General features: G+C 39.5%; 1 protein-coding gene across 2 annotated transcripts in view; it reads right to left on the bottom strand.

Annotated features, from left to right (window-relative positions):
* Window positions 1-25,114, bottom strand: part of SNX25 (sorting nexin 25) — an 84,383-nt gene that overhangs the window by 46,045 nt on the left and 13,224 nt on the right. Inside the window, exons 3-5 of one of the 2 annotated variants that reach the window (XM_082052031.1) lie at window positions 16,074-16,290; window positions 3,175-3,347; window positions 2,132-2,318 (exon numbers count right to left, since the gene is read on the bottom strand). In XM_082052031.1, the coding sequence (XP_081908157.1) occupies window positions 2,132-2,318; window positions 3,175-3,347; window positions 16,074-16,290 (577 nt within the window). The remainder of the gene's footprint in view (window positions 1-2,131; window positions 2,319-3,174; window positions 3,348-16,073; window positions 16,291-25,114) is intronic. The other variant, XM_082052032.1, reaches the window with a different exon arrangement.

Genomic DNA, 25,114 nt, shown 5'->3' with positions numbered 1-25,114 from the left:
TCAGTGATAACTGCACAATGACTTATTTGTTTCTTCCTTCCTCTTTAATTCCTTCTATACAGATTTTTCCTGTGGTTGACTGTTGTGAATTACAACCTGTAATATCATTTATTTTGCTCACCTAAAGTATCACCCTTTTTTTCCAGCCATACAGAGACCACTGCTTGGTTTCCTTGACATAAATCTGTAAACTTTCCCTCGTACGTAACTTGGAGATGACCACAGGTTGGCCCATCTCCCTCTAGGTGCTCCTGTAGTGCTGGAGACCAACCAAAACAGGAATCCCTCCTCCCGCAGGGGAACGCTCTTTAACCATCTTCCCAGAGATTGACTTTGGAGACAGTGTTCTTCCTTCCTCTGTTTGTAAAGAGCTAAACACTATTTCTCTTTGAAAAGAAGACACATTTTCTCAGACATTTTCCATTCAAACACTGATCAGCTCAAACTGATCAACATTACACAGGGTGTAGAGGAACACATTTCAAGATAATGGTAGTGGGACTCCACAGGCTAGAAAGGAAAAACCTAAGTGCAGCCAAAATCACATATTTCATAAAGCAAATTTGCTATCTGATGTTAAAGAACACAATTTAAAGTGACCTATCAGCTAAAAAGAGAGCACATTGAGCACTAATGTGCCTGAAAAACAACAAAAGAAGACTTGGCTTTCTTTTGAAACAAGCAGATCCATTAGTGTGATTATGCTAATAAATATGATGTCAATTAGGTTTTAGATGGAGTCTAATAGAGACTAATTTCTGCTCTCAGGGAAGGCACACTGGCCCAGAGTAAAGAGCAAATTATACAGCAGATGAACAATAAGTAGCCAAGCAACAAAATCATTTCACCGTCACCTGAATGCATTTTCCCATCTCAGAAATGCAAGTGGTTTCAGAATCAAAGAGAAGAACAAGAGAAAGTAAGAAGTTATTTATGCAACCCACATACTCCCTCTCTGCAAACCATCACTTGAGCTGATCAAGCCAACTCTATTAGAAGGTCTGGGTCACAACAGATGACACAGAGTGCACCAAATGGGATCGATGTGATCGTGTCTTTCAGATGTTGCTGCAGGCACCCAGGAAGAGAGAAAGCTGACCTGCAGCAGCAATTTGAAGGGAGTCAGAGAAGAGTAAAAAATACCAGTTCTGATTAGTGGTAAACAGGTTAGAACAAACACTCTGGAAATTACTTCAATAGCTTTGGTGTTCTCAACAAAAGCAACTCACAGACATCTACGGAGAGCCTACAACAGGAGTATCTCTGCTCCCTGCTTCCCAGTCACTTGTTTCTTATCCTTTCCTTTATATCAGAAATCAGAGGCTAAACAGCTCAGCTATAAAAGAGGTCAAACACAAACACCTTGTATTTGGGCAAGCAGGCTTGAGATGCAAGCAGCATCTTAGGTTATGATGAAAGATGGAAGGAAAAAGAGATCAGATTTTTGTGAGGTGGGGAATTAGAATCAAAGTGAGCAGGTGCTATTTGCATTGGAAAACAGGACCATCAAACAAATATGTAGGAGCTCAGTGTTTTCTTCTGGTCTTTAAGGAATTCTTCCGAGTTCATTGACATGTTTAAGAAGGATGCAATTGGGAAGCACCTCCCTGCAACAGTCCTGGAAAACCTCTGATCCAGTGGTAAAATGTGCTGGAACTCAACCCCCTCTTTCTGTGTCACAGAATCACGGCAAGCTGCTCTGAACACCCAGTGTCCATAGGGTCACTGCAGTCCACAGTCACCACACCACCATGGCCCTCCATGCTTCACAGAGATAATGGACATAACCACATACTAGTGGAAATTCAGCGTATTATTTCATCCAACTCCACAGAGGCAAGCTGTAAAGAAAGGCCCAGTATGCCTTCCAACAATACAGTCATCTCCAGCATACGACTAAGCGGAATTTGTTAACATTTTCTGCCACTGAACTAAAAAGCTGACTATATTAGAGATTTAATGAATCTTCTGGCTTATCAACCTTACTGCCTCTGCTTCACCAAAAGAAAAATAAATGTAAAACTGAATTTAAAAAGAAAAAAAAAAAATCACAATTCATTCAAATCTCAGTAATGGGCTGGTAAAAGAAGCATGTTTAGTTTTGAATGAGCTACAGAGGGACATTAAATACCTCAGTTGTTTCAGGAACTCAACATCGGAGCTGCTGTTAATGAGCTTGATGAAGTCCTCATAAGATGGAGCATATGTGTAGTCTTTCTTCTGTTGCTCATTCATCTGTTCTCTGTACTCCAGCTGGCTGAGGAGCATTCGGTTAATATAATCTGGATCACTCAGCAGTTCCACCACTGGTTTCAGTACTGGAGAGGAAAAATATTTTAAAACAAAATCCTTATGCTGAAGAATAACTGCTGTCCTTCAAAAGAAAATTGCAGATAAAAGGCAAAACTAAATATGCAAGTTGACAAAAATCCAAAATCAGTCTTCTGGACCACACAGTACATTTGAGATTGCATGTACCTTCTGTTTGTTTATTCTATCACACAAATTCATGTACATCAACAAAACTGAGCTCTATTTGGAAAATTCCAAGTGTTTTTATTCTTTCTACTATGTGCCTTGAAGGCTATGACATTACAGCCACTATAAATGAAAAGTAAACTGAATCACATAATATACTTGAGACTTCATGACTTCTGAATTTGACTTCAGTGACATAAGAAATGACTAGTGTTTTATAATCAGATTTAAGTGTAGCCAATAATATAAAAAGCAAACCAGAAAGCCCTCAATTAAAAAAACACACTAGATAAATTGAAGTCTGAAAAAATGAATTAAATCTGTTATCATGATTCAGTTATAACCACATCCTTAAGTCTATGGATTCCATGTAACTGAATAAAACATAAAAGGACAGAATTATTCATATAATCACCAAGAATAATGTCATGGAAGACTGGAAAAGTGTTCCTCTATGAAAAAGTGGAAGAATTGAATGAAAAAAATCATGGTTTATCCTGAAAGGTACTCAATAGCCTGGCATCAAGTTAGGAAAATCAAGTAAGTATATGCTTTATTTTGAGAATATATAGTGTGTTACTGATTATCACAGAAATCAAATTTTAGAATTTAAAAACAGAGCATCAAGACATATATAATGAAGTCTGTAATCACTAATATCGTACAGATGCAAATGGTTAATCATCGCTGATCTACCTTTTGTTGCAAGTATTTCTGCAAGGACTATGCGCAAGCTGACAGACTGGACATCCTTTGAGGGTAGGAGACAATACACCAGAATTTGGGAACATTTTTGCAGGAATCTTACTTCTTCATCAGAGCTCCTCAAGCACGGGTGCAGCAAAAAAGGTCTGGGTGGATCTTCCTGCCTAAGGTGAGGAGTGCAGGGGAGTTGGGGAAGAAAGAAAAGAAGGAAAGAAGAGAGAAAACTTACATACCACTTATAATAATTACTTGTTAATTGATAAAATATCCACAAGCCATTACCAGGTAAGTAACTTCAGTAAAGAAACACTTTAAACCATGTATATTTTTCAAATCCTGCTAATTTTTCATAATGATGTTAAGATACATTTCCAAATTCCTTTGTCCTGTCAATGCTTTCACCTGCCAAAATAGAAATACAGTATTTTAAAATAGAGAGAGCCCAGCAAGTGGGAGGAAAAAAGTTTCTCTGAATAAACAACCTAGTTGTTCCATCACTGCACTTACAGTGAAATCTTGTCCAGCTTTTCAGAACAATCAAACTCTAGCAGCAAATACATTATCGTAGAGCAAACTAATAACATACCTGAACCTATCATAACCTGTTTGAGAAACTGGTCTACCTGTTCGATACTGAAATTACCATCTTTCCTTAGCTACTAGCAAATAAATCTCCCAGTAAATAACTGGCCTGTTTGACATGACTTCTCCTAGAACAGCAGTTTTCAACTTGCCACCTGCAGGCTGCATCAAATCGGTCTGTGCAAGATACCTATATACTAACAGACTTGGCATTATCAGCCATCTACACTGTAAGTGGAAAATGAATTTAGAAAAAGATTTTAAAAAAACCCACTCACAGATTTAGAAAAAGGGTGGAATCGTGACAGCAAACAGAGAAAGGTGAATTGACGCCCAAATGGCAAAGAAACTTGGCAAGACAAGTACCCTCGGGAATTTGACAAGTGAGAATCGACCATATTGTTACCAGTGGGGTATATAAAGCATGAAACTGGAAAGCATAAACTGTAGGGGCTCAGTGTGTGTGTGCAACCCCACCATTGGGGCAATACCCCTGTGGGCAGCATGCTCACCCCAGAGGGGATGAGAGGCCCTGGACTTTAAGCTCTGCTCAGTCTCATAGGTCTGAACCTGCATCTTTCAAGTCCCATCCAAGTCAACTCTCAGCTAAATCACACATTTGGTGAGTCACCTCTTAGCCAGATCAAGTAACAACATTTGCTTGGATCTGAGCATCTCAGGCATGCAGAGATCACAGAGCCATTCAGAGAGGAGACAAGAGAACTCGCCTCAAGCTAAGTCTTCTGATCAGCAGGATGAAGCTGGAACATGCTCATGTTTTATACTAATAAATCACAGATTAAAAAAAAAAAAACCACTAAAGAATAAAGTCAGAGTTCTCCTCCACCATCCTAATTGCTTCAGAGTCAAAGTTCATCTTGCCTGCCTTCGGTGGAGTCAGATCCTTTCCTCTGGATAATTCTGGTCCAGCTTCAAGAAGGAGCACGAGAATATTCTCAGCCAGAAGTCACTCTCAGCCCGCTGGGGAAGGCATTCACTACCATCCACTCACTAACTGTAAGGGTTGTGCAAGATGGATACTAATGGATGGAGGAAATTCAAAATTTCTTGCTGGTTTCAATTTGGACTTGGTGAAAGAATTAGAATCCTAACTTACAGAAAGTACATCATGCCTGGAGTTCACACAGGTATAGTGTGCTGTGCTTTACTTTATAGTAATGTATTATACTAATATACTCCTTTTCCTGCCATCAAATACGCAAATAAGTCCTCCCCAATCCTCGCACTTATGATAGGTGTATTTTGAGAAAAGGGCATGACACAGTCTTTCAGAACTAACAGTGATGGGGCAGTTGTGCCTTTGCTGCAGCATGAAGCAGCAGGTGGGCACTGAGCACCACTGACCAGGCACAGCAACGTGCAGCTGGATGGGCCACGACAGCACCAGCTGTGGGGTTTGCAGACTCCCCACAAACAGCTCTTCTGATCACAGCTCTGAAAGAAACAGGCAGCAAACCTCTCCCGCCTTGATTTTGTGCCAAATACCAACCAGTTCATTTTCTCATAGGTGCCAGTGGTTTTCTGAACTTCTCAGAACATGTTTGACTGGACATGCCAAGGGAACTCCTTAGTACAGGCCACAGCAGCACCTTTTCTTTATACAAAACCAGCTGTAGAAGCAGAGACAAGGTGCCCTAGCAGTTCGTTCAAAGCAGTGTGCTCCAGTCACAGATGTACAGTTTAATGGCAAGGTGACCATGCCAGTGGTTACAGCGAGACAGACACAGAGTTAGCCGAGAGGCACCCCGGTAATCTCCAAAGGCAGCCAGGACTGGTCTGCAGCAGAAGGCTCTGAGGTGTTACAAAGGTTCAGATGTCACATCTCACCCCAGTGCCTCCCCCCGCAGTCTGTAACGTCTGCTTCCTTCCCAGAGCTGCTGTCCTGGTTAGAGTCAATCGACTCACAGAGCTGCTCCAAGCTCATTGCCTCTGTACATGAAAAAAAGTGACCAAGAACTGTACCCAGTCAAATCCAAAAGTTTTCAGTTACACACAACTATATGGCTGCTACTGACAGGCAGCATTGTGTAACTACTGATTTTTGCCAGCCAGTCCAAGGAGAAGGCAAATATGTTGGAATAGTAACAACACTCTAATAGCTTTAATTCTGTTCTAACAATACAAGTAATTTGTCTCAAGGTGATGCCAATAATTTTTAATTAATTTTCAGAACAACAGGAATGTAAAGATGACATTTGGTTCTGATTGGACTGAAGACTCTTATTCAATCCCAAATCAAGTGTTTTGTTTTCAAATACGGATCATGAAGAGGGTTTAAGTTATTACAAAACAAATTTCAAAGCATGTCCCTTGGATGCAAACACTTTGTTATACTGAGGAGCAGTGTTTTATGACGATGATGTGTAGTCTTCATTATCAACCAGCACAGGTGGTGCAGCTGATGGAGCTCAGAAAGCTGTTTATCTTGTTCTGGTAGAATCTTTTCTCTCTGGCAGCTGAATACCCAGCTATTTTCCTCAGTGCATTTCCATTTCTCTTGCATAGTCCAGACATATCCTACAGCCTTCTCTCTACACTGCATCAAACGCTCCCCATCACATGCTCTCCCTAAAGGCATTCATTATTTATCCAAAACCAGACAAGTCCCAGGCAGACTACTGGCAGACAGAAAGTCTGGGTTGTTCATGTACATTCACATCTCATTGGGGAAGTAAAGTCTTCCTCTTCTGGACAGGTTGGTCCATCCAAAGTCAGCCACTTAGAAACACAGCCAAGAGCATATGCGAGATGCTAGCAAACAGAATGGCTTACACTGAACATCAGCTGGCCAGCAGCAGACTAACCTCTCCAAATGACCGATTACTGTGTATTAACAAGATGGAGTTAGAACTAAAAGCAAGTGGTGACTGCTTTTTTGCCCGTGAACACGCAACATCCCCCCATCCTTTTCGGACACTCTTACCTTATTTGTGGGGCATCCTGCATAATGATTAGATCAAGCTATCCTTTAATAACATGTGTAAAGCACAAAGCAGAGCCATAATACACACATAATTTCACTAAACTGAGATTAGTCTTCTTTGCCTTCCGTATCTCTCCACAAGTCTCCTGCAGAATGCCAGTCTGTTTGGGACTGCAAACACCCTGCAGCATTTACTGCACCTATACTATCATCCATGCAGGAGAAGTCATTTCTCATAATCTTTGCCTCCCTATTGTACAAATTTATTCTCAGTCCACAGCCAATACATACAGCTTGGCTGAGTTGGATATATGCCAGGACTTTCCTGATACACACTCAACAGAACACAAACAGAAAATGGAACAGAAATAAACAAGTAGGAAGGCAAATATTTGATTCTTATCCTTCTAATTTGTCTAACAAGTTCCTGCCTACAGGAATGCAAGGGGGGAGTGGAGCTGACAAGCCATTTAAGAAGAGTTTTGGTTTCCTCTGGAGTTATCTCCATTACCTATGAAGACATGACTGTCTAGAGGAGCAGTTCTTACAATTGTTTTCCTAGCTAAACTGTACCTATTAAGTGATCTAAACAAGCAAAAGGGAAGTCACAGAACCTCATCAGATTTTTACAAAAAAAAAAAAAAACAGAGAAACAAAGTCTTCAGGAAATTCAACTCTAAACAAGCCTTGTACATCATTGCGAACGGTTGTGTTAACAAATCCCACAGTTTTCATTGCTGTTTGGCTAAGAGAAATAAAGGGGACACTGAAAGAGGGAGAGGAAGCTTGAGGGGAGACCTAACAGCTACAAGATAAATCCATATGCCAGTGGTAAAACAGACAAGACATCCAGGTTTGTATCTTCCTTTACATTTACACATGAAGCATTACAGTTCTATTTGCCTCAATATAACCATTGATCAGCTTGCAGGGAAAATACATTGTATGCCAACAAAAACTCTGCCCAGAAAATAGCATCTTTTGTATCGCAGGCTCCCCATTCACTGATACCCACTAGAAAAAAGGTGCAGTGAGCAATCACAGAAGTATTAACGCCACTGCCCAGCTATTGAACCATGCCTATTCTTAAGGCTTGATATAAAACCTAAATCTTCAACTCTGTGGGAATGTGAAGAATAAGGCACCGTTCATTTTGCAGAGACCAACAGCAAAAGCAGAAACTTAACTGCAATCCACATGTATGTACACAAAGCAGAGTACTGCGACATCTGTCCAGTGTCAATAAAGATACTGAGCACTATTAAATAACTCAAATAGTAACACAGGCATTATTTCTCTTCCTATCCAATTTTGAACACGTTATTAGGACTGTGTGGCTGGATTTTCCAAACAAAAGGGCACTTACTAATCACAAAAAACTCTTAAGTAAAGCTGTGTGCAGATCTTTATTTAGAGAGCTTTGAAAGCCCAGCCAATTATCCATAAATTCTGAGTACAACTGTGTGCAGTGAACTAATATAAATGTGGTATTCTAGCAAACAGTTCCAAAACAGGCACGATCCAAGCTGTGTAAACCAGGCTCATTTTATCTGCTTTAGGTAACAGAAAAATAATGGCAACTGACAACTCTAATTCATTTGTGTCTTCTTGAACAATCAAGACTGAAGAAATAGTGACACATATTGGTGTATCAAGATGCAGGTGACTCTAGTGATTTAAAACAGTAGACAGAGTTCATGCTTTACACAGCACGCTTATGGGTCATATCCCTCTTCACTCCTACAAAGCCAGCCTTAACCTTGTGTAAGTTTCTTTTCCGTAGTTTTCATTTTATGAAATCTTTAAGCCTGATCTGCATTTTTAGCACTATCTAATGCTATTTAACAGCATCAGAACACAAAGGGTTCTCCTTCAGCTGCCTCCCAAACCAATGGAAGATCAGGCAGCAGCCTGTGAATATAGACCTATAGGCAGGGCTGCCAAAGCGAGTTCCTTTGTTCCTCATCTGCTCCAAGCAGGTGCTTTTCTTTGGGAACAAACCGACACCTACTGTAACTACCACCCGCTCCAAAATCACTTCGCGCAATCACTGAGCGTGTATCCTGCTGAACGCCATCAGTACTAAGATTACCCCTTACTGCTGCAAACCTGTGAGTTCATCCAGCACTTTATAATAAAGGAAGGCAGAACGGCAGATTTGCTTTGGTGTCCCTGAAGACAAACAGTTAAAACATTACCAACATTATAGAAATATAATCATTTCCTTCCCATGCTAAAACTGAGCAATTCTGAGATAGTATCAAGACCTCTTTAACAACAATTCCTCACTTCTCAGGAATGCAGGACCCACTGCAGCTCTGTAATACTGGACTATCATCTATGACTGGGCTCCCAGGCTTTCCAACACAAGGACCTCATGGAAGTATATTTTTTAACTAGGATCTACTTTAAAAAGCTAAAGTTTTAATCAGGACCATCTGGTAACTCCCTGTACAGACTCATTACAGTCAGGAGTATTAAAAGCTCTTGGTAGTTGTGGTTGGGTACACACTCCTGACAGGAAGTATTGTCTTTATATAGTCTCAACTCTCATGATGGCATGGAAGAGCTTTAAAACGAATCCTAAAGGAGTGAAAAAAAAAGTAAAAGCCAATCCCAAAGTTATCGTTTACAATGTCCACCCAACTTGTGACTTTGCAGGTTTGAGGTTGGTGCTACCACTGGTTCAAGGGCAAGAAACCTAAAAATAAGTACCCTGATTAGGAGACATGCACAACCAGGAAGTTAATGATGATGATGAACAAGATAAATCTGTCTGCTTTGAAAATAGGAAGCAAGCAAATAAATTATATCCCCCTCACACCCAAAAAAACAACAAGCAAACCAAGAAACCCAGGAGTCCGTAAAAACATTAACAACAATTCTACAGGAAACTGTAAGGGTTCTTTCTCTTTAAATAAATAAACAAACCACAAAACGTTCCTTTCGGCCTCGCTATTTCTTTAATTACTCTTTCAAGAGAGCGTCTTGCCGAGTTACACTTAAGGCTCAATCAGTGCAATTGTGAGCTGAAGTGCACATGTAACTCACTCTAAATGACTTTCATCAGTACATTCAACACTCACCAGGCTCTTTCATTAAACTGATTCTGAGAACTACCAGAACCATATGCAGCCTGCATCTCTTCACCTGCATCGGCCTCAGTTCTCTAGGCTTCTTAACAATGCAGCACAACGAAAACTGCTTGAACTTTCTAAGAAATAAAAGAAACAACTTTATACCCTTACAAGCCAGCATCATAAACACATCTGAAAAAGTACCTAAAAAAACAAACAAGCTAACAAAAACACACACAAAAAAACAAAAACCAACCAAACCTCTGAAAACAAGACACACCAAATCCAAAAAGCACAACAGAAAACAAGGACAAAGCCAACACCACCATTTCCACAACTGCCAATTTTATCAAGATACATCAGCAAGTTTAATAAATCGCTTTACCCAGCATTACTGTGAGGATAACCATACCGTGTATACATGTCACAGTTACCTCTTCCAGGAAAAAGTATTTGATAGGTCACGTTGATAACAGACCCACAGAATGTATGAATGGCTTACAAGCTGCGGTATGGTCACATCAGCACTAAGAGGTCCTAATGATTGTTGCGGTGTCTGGGTGATACTCAGTCATTAACAGGAAACCCAACCTCCCTGCACTGAAGCTTGAAAGCAACAGTGAGCTTTAGACCAGGTGCTACCCATGAGCTCACTTTAACAATGTGCTCAGACATCGGTTTTTTGTGACTATTTTGTTCTCAGTACTTTCATGCAGCTGCTCCTATTTCAACAAACTTCTACAATTTCATACTAATCCTCTTGATACTCTTTTCCAGAGGCTGAGTGTGGTAAGTTGTTCTTGGTATTCCTGGTTTGTGGGTGGCAAACAGAATTATAAAAGAAAAACAAGAACTGTGGGAGGTGTTAGTAGCTATCCTGACAACTTATATTCATCTATAGTATTAACCAAGTTAAATCTCAAGTGCCTAAATTCCCTTTGCATCAATCTGCTGTCGATCAGTTTGTGGTGGCAGCATCTTTTATTTTTACTAAGTATCTTATCACACTACATATCGTAATCACAAAAAATACAATAGTTATATATCCTCTACATGCAAAGTCATCCACATGAGCCAAGAAAATTAAGAACTGAGTTTTCTCTCCCAACCCTGTCAGTAACACATAGAAAACAAAAACATGCACAATACAAACTTAAATCCCCACATTGCTTGTCACACTGATCACTCAAAGAGCAATCTCCCTACAGTGTTCCCTCCAACTCAACTTTCCAAGAGTTCTGAGCCCTTAATTAAATGTGGGGTTTGCATCAGGACTGGGAGTAGCCTGCAGCCCCCAAGCATCCATTTTGTTAAGTCATGACTTATGCTGCTGTCCCGGTTTCAGCTGGGATAGAGTTAGTTTTCTTCCTAGCAGCTGGTATAGTGTTGTGTTTTGTATTTAGTATGAAAAGAATGTTGATAATACACTGATATTTTGATTGTTGCCAAGCAATGTTTATACCAAGCCAAGGACTTCTCACGGAGGAGACTGGAGATGCACAAGAAGGCGGGAAGGGACAGAGCGGAATCCAAACTGACCAAAGGGCTCTTCCATACCATACAACATCATGCTCAGTATATAAAGCTGGAGGAAGAAGGGATGGGGCAATGTTTAGACTGATGGTATTTGTCTTCCCAAGTTACTGTCACGCATGATGGAGCCTGGCTGTCCTGGAGATGGCTGAACACCTGCCTGCCCATGGTGAATGAATCCCTTGTTTTGCTTTACTTGCATTTTTAGCTTTTGCTTTACTTATTAAACTGTCTTTATCTCAACCATGGGTTTTATCACTTTTACTCTTCCAATTCTCTGCCCATCCCACCAGCAGGGAATGAGTGAGCAGCTGTGTGGGGCTTAGTTAGAGGGTGGGGTTAAACCGTGACAGTTGCAAATCCAGGCACAGGCACACACACACAAACACTTCTGAGCATCCCACCAGATGTCATGTAGCAGTCAACTTGCCAAAGCAGCCTGCCACACCACATACCCATATCTGCAGAAGCCAATTCTTCCTCTACCTTTGGGATTAAGGTGCCCCAGCTGTAGGTTAAAGACAAAAAGAGAACAGTCCAACCGAAAGATGTAGGGATGGGGGGGGCAGGAAAGCGGGGTGGAAATCAGTGTCACTGGGACCTCTTCTCACTGGTTTGTTCAAAGACACAGCTTGTCAGGAAGTTCAAAAAGAGCCAAGGATTAACCATCTTCAGATCCCATTTAACCAATTTATGCAGGCAAATCTCACTTTGCCTACACTGCAGCTTAGAGACCACCAGCACATGGTGTTATTTATCAAATATTAATAGTTCCGTAGTAATATCTGATGTGATTGATTTTAGCCCACAAAGAGTGTAAGGGAACTTCCTCTTCCTTTCATGCAGGCAGATTCACAGAAAGATGCTTACTATTTGTTTTCACTTATAAGTCCCTCCCATGCTGACTGTGCATTTCATCCCCAGGAATAGCTGCCTCTTGCTTTGAACAAACACATGATGTTACCAGAGCAAGACCACATTCCTGGGCTCAGGTAATTCTAGCCCCTGGAAGGTATACCACCACCACCACAGACAACGCTGCACCCACATACCAACGTGAATGCTTCCAGCATTATACACCACCTCACTCAGCTCACAGTCTGTCCTTGATCACATAAAATGGCATTGCCAGTACTCAGTTTGCTTATATTATGCTTAAAGTAGCCAAGGAAAGACACTTGTACAAGATACAAAGGAATGAAGGGCTAAATGCTGCTATAAAACAAGAACGGCCAAATACTACCTGTTCTACCCTGCAGGATGCACTTGGCTAAGCTTGTTATCAATGCACTCCTGATTCTGTACAACATAGGGGAAAAGAGCAGTGGCTTCTACCAATAAATCCAATGCTGATTTTTCTTCCATATGCCAAACTCAAACTAGCTACCAGTGGACACAGGGAAATATCACATTCCATTTCTACACTAAGCTAATATTAGGAATGAAACTGTTTCCTGTCTAAAATATTCTGCACCACCACAAATTTTGTAACTGAAAAGTGACAGGATCATTTGGAACCCCAGCTGGACCTCAGGGTACCCCCCATGACACATGTCAGATGAAAAAGTTGGGAGTTGTCTCTGTGTTGTGTCACCCCAGACAATTCTGCCCACGGCTAGAGGAGCATCTCTGCCCTTATTTCACTCTGTAGAGGTGTCTGCCAGGTGCAGGAAAGACAGTTGCCATTAAAGAAAGCCAGAGCATAGAATATAAGGGGAAACAGACTTAATTCTACCAGGCTCCTCCCTCCTGATTCCCTGCCTCCCACTGGCCAGCATGGAAGCGGCCTCTCCTCTTTTCATGCTCTCTCTCATTCAGAAAAGCATTTTTCCTCATCTGTTGGCCATTTATCTTGAGCTGTTTATTACTAAGTGGAGCCTCGCGATGACTAAGATAAGACAGAGGGAAAGAGGAGCAAAAGGAAGGGCTGTAGCATCCTTCCTCATTCTGAAAGGTCGCAGTCTATTTTCATCCCTTTGGACATCCCGACCTGTCATATATCACAGGTCAAAGTTAGTCACCGAAAGCATAAAAGTGATTTCTGTGGCTGATGTGGATCCAGTGACAAAACACATGAACTTCACACACTGAAGAAAGAGACATCTCTGTCCTCCTGGGCACAGACAGTTTCTTTCTGTTACTTCAGTGAATTTACCTGTTGTCATATAGGAAAAATGAGACAAAGTGGCTTAGTTGGCATCCCCTCCAGAGGTGGTACAAGAAGTATTTACCACCAGATAAGAGACAAAATGCCCTTTGCTGTCACACTGCAGCGTAAACTCAGCAGCGGAAAACAGATGCAGTGCTCCAACAGGCAACACAACAGGAAAGATACCGTGCTCTGATTACAGTCTCTCTTCCAGTACATTTATTATCCAAAACTAGCTTGATTCATTATTAGAGACAGAGGGAAATACATTAACGCAAAATTAAATGTACTACCATCTTTAAAATTTCAATCTACCTTTGTTTTCTGTTAACAAGATCTCTGCGTTCCCTACCTCAGGAAGAAGACTCTTCTGTGTTTGAACTGTAGCAATATAGGAATGAATTGAAGGATTTCCAAGAAACTCTATCTTCCAAACCAGAAGTGACATACTTTGTAGTCCTCAGTCTATAGCTTAAAACGTCAGCAGGTTCTAGCACAGCAAATGCGACAGTAGTAGGCAATTTAGTACAAAACTCAAATTATTCTTAAAACCACAAATTCCCTTAAGAAGAAAACAGTATCACGGTCTTTGGCTGTGCTTCCAGGTTTATTACATGCATGCTGAGATCATCTGGCAGTACAAATTCAATCTGTAGCATATGAGCACAACATCACGTTTCTGCTGACTTTGCCATAGCGCACACATCGCATTTAAGCCCTCTCTCCATCTGCCAAGAAAAGGTGAGCCCTGTGCAATTTTCATAAAGCTTCCTGGACTTTTGGAGCAAGTCTGGATGAGCAGCTTGAGGATATACTAGTGCATCACATTTTGCATCATGCTGCTCATCTGCTGTTACGCATCTTAAAACCAGACCTGTCTCCTTGTGAATTCACAGCCTTGCAGCTTGTGAAAAAACAGTCAACAGGTCCAGTTTCAACCTATACCACCTCTGCAATTACTGCTCTGCAGTTTATTGAGGTTTGGTTGTGGGGGCATTTTTGGTTGGGTTTGTTTTGGCTTTTTGCTTTGGTGGTGGTGCTTTGTTGTGGTTTTTTTTTGAACATACTATCACATTAATTCTTAATAGGATTCTTCATTACCATGTTAATACAGTCTGCCTCATCCAGCATTGACTAAGGTGCATTTACCATGCCAAAATGAAAAAGTTAATTGGGAAATACCCAAGAGAATTTATTTTAGTTCTATACAGCAGACATAACAATTCAACAAAGACCTGGAAGAAGCGGTCATAATTCTCAGTAGATAAAGAACCTCATCAAGAATCAGCATGAATAATAATCAATAATTCTACAACAGTAGATTCTACAGCCCCAGCTTCAAACAGGATAACATTTATACTTAAAAAAAACCCAAAACATACCATCCTCATCCTTTAACTGTTGAAACCAAACTCTTGCCAAAAGCAAACACTTTACTGCCATAAAAGTGCAAGTAAAATGCTTAAAAATCATGGAGCACAGTTAAGAGCTTTACCTGACCAAGAGATTTCTAGCACATTTCAGGGCTGAAAGAAAGTAATATCTGAAAGTCAATGCAAAATCTATTGCAATGTGCATACACTTTAATTTCCTCTTTTCTTTAATATACCCTTTAGTTTACTTTTTGTGTTTATTTCCTACTCATTAGTTTACATAAAGCTGGCATCTACTTCAAATACATTAACTCTATTTTCTGCTCCAGAACGCAAAGAAGTGTGAATGGCAATACACAGACTGGTCACTGACAGAAAACTGCTGATCTTTTTTCACTGAAGGAGTGCTAAAATATGTGGACCTAACTGCAGGCAAAACAACTTCATAGCATAAAATGTATAGTCTAAATCTGAATGACCCAAGTGTATTTCAATTAGAATAAATGAAATGCAGGTAAGTGCAGACACAAGCCAAAATTCTATGCACAGTTACACACAAATTGTGCATTCAGATGTGGGAAATGCACAGGCTAAGAGTTCCCATTTGCAATTATTAATACAATTTGTATGCAACTCTAGCATTTAGTGGATGGCTGACCTTTTTAAGTGGACAAAGAAAGCCTTGCCAAAAGGAAATTCATGGAATTAGCAAGATAACCTAAACAGAGAAAGAAAGTCTAGCCAGCATTTTTCTCCAGTAGAAAAATCTTGTTACTGCAGGACAGGCCACTTACAAATACCACAAGGCTTTGCCTCCCGGAGGTAGAAGAAATGGGAAACGGAATGGAATTAACCTTGGTGCTATTTTTGGAAAGGTGCAAATAACTATCTTCTTGTTTGTTGACAGTGCTGACAGCACGTCTCCATTCCCTTGTAGGTCCACACTGCTTGCAGGAACTACTCACACACCTCCTACCATGAGCAAAGGATTCAAGGACGAAATGGAACAGCAGCGAATCCGAACTCTGAAAAAAGGATGACAAGTGTTTCCTTCCACAGGTCTTATAGATGCCCTGAAGCCTGCTTGATCTCTAAAACTGGTCATAAGCCTGAACTTCTTTCTTTATCAGTTGCCTACAAAGGCGTTACACTTTTCATTGCTTTGATACAGCACATCTGAAAGCAAAGAGAGAAGCAGAAAATTCCAATGAAAGGCAGAGTTTTGGTTTTACCTGGCATTGGCTCCTTTAAGGTCACAGAAGTGTGAGAGTAAAGCTTTCACTACATCATTGCAGACAACTTTAACTACATCAATGTGACTCAGCCTCTGTCGCAGCTGCTTGGCAACCTCCCAGAAGTCTTCAGATAGCAGCTGGTACAGCCGCCCTTCATCTCTGCTGAGGTGCCCATACCAGGACAGGATGTAATCTCTATAGCTGTGGTCAAACACTGAAAGGAGAAACAAAACAATAAATAGCAAAAACTGCAAAAGAAGGCGGCACATCAAGATAGGAAAAACATAGCCATCCACTCTTCTCCTCAAAAATTAGATGAGTAATAGATTTCAAATCTTCTTCTCTGGGTTTTAAGTTCTTGCCAAAGAAAGTAAGGTTAGCAAAGTTCCAGAAATCTGCACCTAACAGGTTACTGTAGGTCACTTTGCAAAGCAAAGCCTGTAAGTGGATTTGCTCAGTCAGGTTACTAGCTATATACTAACCTCAAACTAATACCTGTCTCTCAACAGTGGATTTGGTTATACAAACTATCATATAATCTGACTGTGGCTAGGCTGTTGCAGACTGAAAACAGCCTTTTTTCATAGGAATTCAACAGTCTCTACTCCAAACTCACAGTTAAAGGGGGAGGTGGTACAATTTTTTGATTTAAAAAAGTCATATACAGTACTGATGAACACTGCAGAAAGTACATTATAGGATCAGAAGAGCTAGAGATAAGAAAGAACAAGTGGATTAGTAAAACAGCACAAACTTCAAAAATTACGAGGTATTCCAAACCATATCTACAAGCAATAACCAAGATTACCATAATTACAAGTCCCATGGCAACACCACCTTCTGCCATTCTGACTTTTATTTTTGACATTTGTCTGCTGCCAGTTTTATTGAGGTTTCACTATAGCAGATGTCCCAGGAGGTCTAGGAGGGAGCAGGAGGTGCTCAGGGGGCATGCATGAGCCATGTTTAGCAGTTACAACAAGATGGGGAAAAAGTTGGAGTAGAAGGGTCAGTTTGCATCTACCAGAGGGATAACTGAACAAGGAAGGGGAAAATAAGGCATGTGCCTGATGATCCGAACAGCTTCTTTACTAGACATTCTGATTTCAGACTTTTTGTATCAAAAGTACATCTCATTTGTCAGTGTGAGCCTGTGGTGCAAAGTAATCGTGTGACTCCACTAGTTCTTACTTCCCACTTTGATAGAGGTAGTTTGTTTGGCAGCTTAGCAAACTATAAAAAGCTCCCTGGCACTGCAACAGTGAACTAATAACATACTGACAGCAGAACAACTTAGGCTGAATACTTTTGCCTGCCTGAAATACCAGCAGACGTCATCCAATAAAACATTTTGAAAGAAAAGGCTAAAATTTATAAAAGTTTCTAGTCAAGTGCTTCATAAATGAACTTCCTCGGGTTTATAAAGAAAGAAACTGAGTCACTTCATCGAGTATGCTGAAATAGAGAGTTAAATGCCTTTTGCTAAGTCATTTCAAGGCTTTTAAATTAATTATTAATTAAATAAATAAATAGAAGTTTTTTCTGATCCAGAAGAGAAAAAATATGCAGAGCCACACTGCAGGATGGGTACTTCCAATGTTGAAACATATCCAATTTCATTACTTTTCTAAAATCATATTTTATTGAAAAACTCTCAGCACAAATAATACAAAGTGATAAAAACAGTTACAAAGGTAGTGGTTTTCTGATAAGCAAGCTGAGAAATAATCCCTTGATGCACTGAAAAGCAAATGGGAACAGCATTTTAAAACTGAAGTTTATTACTTATCTAAAGTCTCCCATCACAAAACACATTTTAATTATCTATTTTTCCACAGCTGTCCCCAGGTCCTTCTGCAACCACCTTTTCCTTACAGCTTGGTTACTCTCTTCTGTTGCAACACCTGAAATGCTGTGGAAAGCTGATCACAGCACAGATTCTTCCCTTTTATCTACTGTGTAAGAGACCCATAATTTCTCAAGCGCATTCACAACACAGTGCATTGCGGTATTTGTTACCATCATCACTGGTAAACAATGGCTTTTTCAGATTTCCTTACAAACACTCTACCCTTTGCAAGGGTGCAAAGTAGCATATTTCAATGGCATCTTTTGCCTAAGAAGCCAAGTCATGGTATAGACCTAAGGATATCCATTGGATAGACTCTACAAAACAAGAGTACAAGAGTAAAACTTCCATCTCAACCCCTTAGACCACATTCTCTTCCAGAATACAGATCTACTCCCACCAACCCTTAATTTAAAACTGCATTTTTAGGCAACTCCTCTCTAAAATGAGTTCTGTTCCTCGTTCACTCCATAATCACAATCACATCCAATGTTAAGTCTCTGTGCTCTGGTAAAATACAACATTCAAACACATAACAATGCTAATTAGTAAAATACCATGACAGTTCAACTCTTGCAACTTTACTATACTCTCAGTTGAAATACCTGGAGCAAGACCTATTACGATGGGAAGACTCCTGCTCAGACTCAGCAAGGTGATGGTACGGTTCTTCATCTAGCTGCATCAACATAAAAGAGCCATGAAATCTAGCGGCAGTATCAAACTAGAGACAAAAGATCACCTATCATCACCAAAAATTAAGCCATGCAATTATGACAGACTTCATTTGTGTTTCTCGCTGCCATTTACACACTTTCAACAGCTTCAATGGATTATCCCACTTTAAATCATATTTTCCTGCACCTGCCTTTTATAACTCTCTTGCTTTATATGCTTTCTACAGTTCCCTTGTCACTTTTGAGCCTTGTTGCCCTTCCTGCATCACGACAGTTCTCTATAAAAATTGCGTACTTTAGTGCCCAGAATGTATGCTCAAAAGATAGCTTTTATGACTTAAAAAAAAAAAAAAAAAATATGAAATTTTAAAAGGACACAAGCCACAGACACTAAGCAGACACTGCCTCAGCCACGTGTGTCATCCTGGCAATGATGCGCTGCTGCTGCTTTGGTTTCATGCCTATCAATGCATCTGGTGCCTCTTTCAACACTCTAAAGAAATACAGAAAATAAATGTAAGAATTTTATAGAGCACAGCTTGCTTCCTTCAGTGGAGAAATCTGCTCATAAATCTACTCTCATTATTTTTACACTGTATGTTCTCTAAAACATTGAAAACAACTGCTCAGAAGGCAAAAAAGGAATAAAAAGAAAAGCAGAACACACTTTCAGGACAATAGCTTACTACCACTAGCTCAGCTGCTACAAACACGAAACAAATTATTCGGATCAAACCAGGTGCAGAAACAACAATGCGTCTGGTGCAGAACTGTAGAAACTTCTACTGGGTTTTCTAAATTAGTTCAGAAGATCCAAGTCCCCAGTTGTTATAAGCTGATTAAAAGTCACTTCTGCACGAACATGAAGCTGAGCCTCCTCCATTACTCTTAAAAGATTGTAAACTGAGAGAGTGTTGGGAGTAGAGAGCCATGCTTGTACTGAGGTTAGCGAGGACACCCCTCCAGACCCTTCCTTCGTTCCTAACTCTACTAGGTCTACAGCAACTGCTACCCCCTCTTCTTCCACATTCATTCATTCATTCAGAGGTTCAGCAGCACCCCAAGAGCCAGTGGGTCAGAATGGCTTCAAACCTGCCATTTACAGACCGTCACTTTAGACAGGTTTTATGCTGCTAAGATTCATTACCCAACTTTATGAAAAATAACACAGGAATCTGAGCAACAAGGACTAAATACCTACCCATTTTCACAGAGCACAATTAAAAAAACAGATTAGAAATATTCTCCCTCTGCAAATGCAGGCACAGACTTCCAAGTTTCAAACAAGAAGTAAATACCTTTTTCTGAAAGCACCAGAGATACCAGAACCATTACATTAAGTTATGGTCAAATCCAAAACTCTCCTGTGACTACAAGAACAACAGAAGTGAAGGTGTAGCAACAACACTGGCTTGAGTTAATCCACAACAGCAAGCATTGCAATCCATAAAATAGAAATGCAACATTAATATGAATTGTGTAAAGTGCTGGATCAGGAAACCACCAGTCAAGAAGTATTATTGTAATCCTGTGCTACTACAGCACTAGATTTTACATGCATGATACTGTTATCATAAGCTATACCCAAAAGAAAAATACTTTCAAGAAAAATTCAACAGAAAAATATGACAGACTAAACCAGTGTTACGTACCTGACAAGGAACAGTTCTACAGAAGTAAAGTTAAATGCTTAGTTATATGTTACAGCTACCGCTTACCCCACCCTGCCAAAAGCCAATTCAATTTAAAAACAAAAAAAACCAAAAAACACAAAACCACCATCAACAAAAACCCAACAAGTGCCTTATTTTCGTCCTCAGAAAATCTACCTCAAGTATTAAAGCCACTATGTTGAAGTCCCTAAAAATTACTCTCTGAAGATGGAGCTCTATCATTTCCAATACATCGATTTCTAAATTTGAAGATATAAAGGCCATTATTCACTTAATTGTATTTTAGATTTTATTATGTTTTAGCTACACAACACAAATCAAGATGAGGTTTTATACTTAACATTAACTTTATTTATTGAAGTTTCCCATGCTCACTAAATCTTTATTTGGACCATGAATGAAAAAATGCTGTGCAAATGCCTGGACTTCAGTGAATGGGAACCTGCCCCAGTCACCAGCAACAGTGATTTATACATTTCAGTTCTCTTGTTAAAGTTTGTGCTTGAAAAAACACTAGCACTTCTTTTACTTGCATTTTACAAAATTATTCAAACTCTACAAAACAGACATGTTTAACTGACCAGAGGTTATCATTGTGCATAGATGGACAGCCCCTGTGCAAAGGGATTAGACCCTGACAGTCTCACATTCCACACCATTTATTTTTAATTAAAACTTTCTTGACATTTGCTTCTTTAATAATCATTATGAATGCGCAGGAAAAACATGTAAACACGTAAAATAAGAGAAAAAAATGTGTTAAAAAGATCTAGGAAACACATTAAAATATCAGGCAGATTTCTGTTCAAATAGTTCTGCCCATGTACCCTTGGCCAAAAGGTCTTAGCTCCACATGTTTGAAACCCAGTAGCAGAGAGAACATGAATTCAAATTAAATCTTCCTCATATTTTGGACTCAACTCATTTTTGGAGAACTGTGTGTGGGTAAAAAAAAAAAAGACAGCTTTTCAAACAGGGGCAGAAGCTGCTGCATTCTTTTTTTTCTAAATGTCAGTGTGTGGATCTTAAGTTGGGAAACGAGACAGGGAAAAAACTCCTGTAAAGGCAAGTCCTGCCTTAAATCCCTGAGTTCTTCTAAAGGGTCAACTAGAACACAGACAGGCAAGATCTGATCCACAGGTACAATCTAATTAAATTCCCAAAATATTTCCAACAAGGTCACCTCAACACAGGGTTGAAGAAAGATAAGCCACTGTGAAAGATGAGGTGGCTCTCTGGCATTAAATATTTTAAGAGCTAGGAAACACAGGATATGAATAAACAGTCAGTTTTCACAGCAGAAGAATTTCACCAGTGGAGTTCTGCTGGGATCCATGCTACGGCCCATGATGTTTTACTTACTTGTAAATGATCCCGTAAAGCAGGTAAGCAATACAGAGACCAGTCTTCCTGGCACTACTAAAGCAGTAGAGACCAAGTCTGACCGTGAATAATAATAAAAAGACCAGACAATATGGGACAATAAAAATTAAGAATGAAATCCAGTTCCTGGGAGACTGGCTACACACACAGCAGGTAACCCTGACAGCTACAGCCCTCAGCCCAAACCGTGTGCTGAGCAACAGCAGCACAGGTCTGACCAAGCACAGGCTCTCTGAAGGGACACAATCCTAAACTACCACCATATGACATGGGCTGAAAACATGAAGTTATTACATAAGCAACAGGAAGCATTAAAAGGCTAGAAGTATTTGTTAAAGTGGGTCTTTTTTTTTTTTTTTGCATAAGATAAATGAATGGCAAACAAGAATCAAATCAATTTATCAAGAAAAAGCATGAAAAAATACTGAAAAATCCCCAACATTTCAGTGTTAGTCACCCAAGTACTGAAAAAGGGACTCAGGGGTTTAAAACTAAAACACCTGTTCTTTCTGCCATATTCAACACAGAAAACCTCTTTATACCGTTACACTTGTTCTGGTTTTGAGTATTTAGATTTAGTAAAACACACCACACAGTAGCAGGGCCAATCCACAGCTTTCCCTCGCCTTGTATCTACAGCTTATGCTAGTACACTGTAATTAACAATGAAGTAGCACTCTGTAGCACCGTCCTTTTGTATTACTCTCTTGACAATGGGAAACAGGAAAGAAGTTGAGAACTGAGCTGTAAACCCACATAAACACAATTTCCTTCTTGGTGGTGCTTGGTGACCAACATTGTATAGTAGAAAGAAAATTCCCAGCAACTCTGTCACACCGGCTTTTGCCAGCTGTCCAAAATACGAGCAACTATTATCAGCCAATGACCATCACAGGAAAACTATATAAGCACCGTAACATTTTTAAATTTATTGAAACAAGACTGATGGTTGCAATGGAAACAAGCTCAACTCCTTCAATTAAAACTAAGGATGATCACTCATCTCTGTCCTTCCATCCACATTAACGGACTGTCATGAGAACATCAGGAAAAATGCAGTAAAACTCGTGACAGCTAGTCAAGCGAGACACACCACAGAACCTCAGGAAAGACAGTCTAAACTCAGAGAGAAAAGTCCCCACAGACTGGCTGTAACACCAGCAAAAGCATGGCATGACTGGGGGACCAGCCAGCAGGCAATTTGGGAGTCAGCAACTAACAGTATTAACCAAACTAACAGTATTAACCAAAGGGCTGTCTCTTCATAACCAGCCATAGCATTTCTGAAATTAGGTGATGCTGGCTCCTCTGAAAATGTTACCTTTCATCTCTAAGGTAATGTAAATAAAATCTGATTTTAAAAAAAAACACTGCCAAACCCCATCAACTGTGATAACCTGACAACATTACTCAAAACCTAAAGTGGTGGTAGGAGTCTGAACTGGTCCCCAAGATTAAAACCTCAGGAGAACTGAAAGTCTCTGAACTAAACAAATGAGACTTTTAAAAACATTTTATTGAACAGCCTATTAGATCTAGACAGCAAGAAGCTGGCTAAAACTTCTTGTATCTACAAATACTTTAATCCTCATCAGTTTAGGATTGATTAGCATTAGAGTATGGCGATAATGAAACAGAAATGCAGACAGTATTTTTTATATCGTTAGTAATAAAGTTTTATTTAACCATGAACTTGTAAAACTTGTAAAAATCATTTATAATGTGAAGACAACTCCAAATGTCTGAGCTGCCACAGGACAAGGAACACGTCTATTTTCAGGCAGACCAATCATTTTACTCTAATTAAAAAAAAAAAAAAAAAAAAAATCATTTATTTTTGCTACTCAGTATCTAAAACTTAAGTTGACTTGGACACTTTCCAAAACCAAAAAGTTTGCTCAAGTCTACATGTGGTAGAGTGAGAAGTACAGTCTCATCCTTGTGAAACTGCATAATGGAGGAGAAGCTGGCTTTGTTACTCACTACAGTCTGGAAGGAATACAACCAAATCTGACAGGTTTGCTCTCCAATATTCAGAGTGAGAATGGAAAGTAAAGGCTACTCTGAAAAGAAATAGGAGAGAGGCAAGTAAGTTGTCACAACAGAAGATCCTCAACTCAAAAATGAATCCCTTCAATACTGGTAACTTACTTTCAGCATTACTGAGCAAGGATGGACTCATGCATCCAAGTGAATGATCTGCAGGATAAATACCTCAGGAGAAGACGGCTCTGTATTTTTTACAAACACGAGTTAGTCCTACGTGCACGTAACAGGAGGGAAGCATAACACAACTACTTTTCCCACAGTATTTCACAATACTTGTTGTCTGTCTCCAAATAATCCACTCCCTCGAATTCTGTGCCGACTATGCCAAGGCTTCATTTCAAATTCCAAAGCATGCTACCCGAAATGTAAAGTACGCACGTGAGAGAATACAGCAAATAACTTGGCTGTGCTCATTTCATATGTGTAATGTTTAGATACTACTTTCCTTTTTCACATCATCAGGAATCCTATAATCTGACTGATTCCAGATGAAAATGCTGCCTAAAAACATATTATGATACAACAGTTCACCTTCACAGAAACATGACATAGTATATAAAGTGTTCTAAGCTACATATCCTGCTAACAGTTATTCATAAAAGTAACTTTAAAAACATCACACATCCCACAAAGTTTTCACAAGACAACCAACCTGTTTAAAGCAACATTAATTTTCATACATACTCTCCAGATGTGAAAAAAAAAATGTAATAGTGCTGCAAAGAAATCTTAAAGGAAAAAAATATTAAAAATTAGATAGAATATTTACAAAAAGACTGAAACAGCATCAAATTTTATAAATATATTTTAAAAGCTATAGTACACAACTCTTCATGTGTTTTCTTCTTTTAATATACAAGCTAGATCTTCCCCCCAAATCATCTTTAAGTTCCAACCTAGCATAACTTTCAAAGTAATAAAACAACACTTTTTTGCTTTAAATTCTGACACTATCCAAAGTTCTACAACATTCTGTACTATCAGGAGTCGGTTAAAAGATGTGTGTGGTAGTAGTTACTCTTTATTTTAAAGAATTGTAAACAGGATATTTTAAATCCATATGATCGTAGGTCACATTTTACAATCTAAATCCCAATGACTGTACTGGTGATCCACAGATTTCATAGACTGTATCAGCCAGAAATACAAACGCTGATTTTAGATTCAGTTTTCATGGCAAGAATTACACTAAATGCAAAGACTGTTTGCAAGAGTCTACAGGATTGATCGGAAGAATCTTTGAAAAGCTTCCCTTTTGGTTTGTGCGCAAGTACTAAGGACTCTAATGTATTTCTGTAAAACACAGACACTACAATAACTAGATACCAGTTACACTGCAAAAACAACATCATATTACCTACTACAGCGGACCTCCCGTGAAGACAAAGACCTTGCACTTTTATATCA

The sequence above is a fragment of the Streptopelia decaocto genome, assembly GCF_964273445.1.
Source record: "Streptopelia decaocto genome assembly, chromosome: 4".
Classification (NCBI taxonomy): Eukaryota; Metazoa; Chordata; class Aves; order Columbiformes; family Columbidae; genus Streptopelia; species Streptopelia decaocto.
This window is presented reverse-complemented; position numbering and strand designations above follow the sequence as displayed.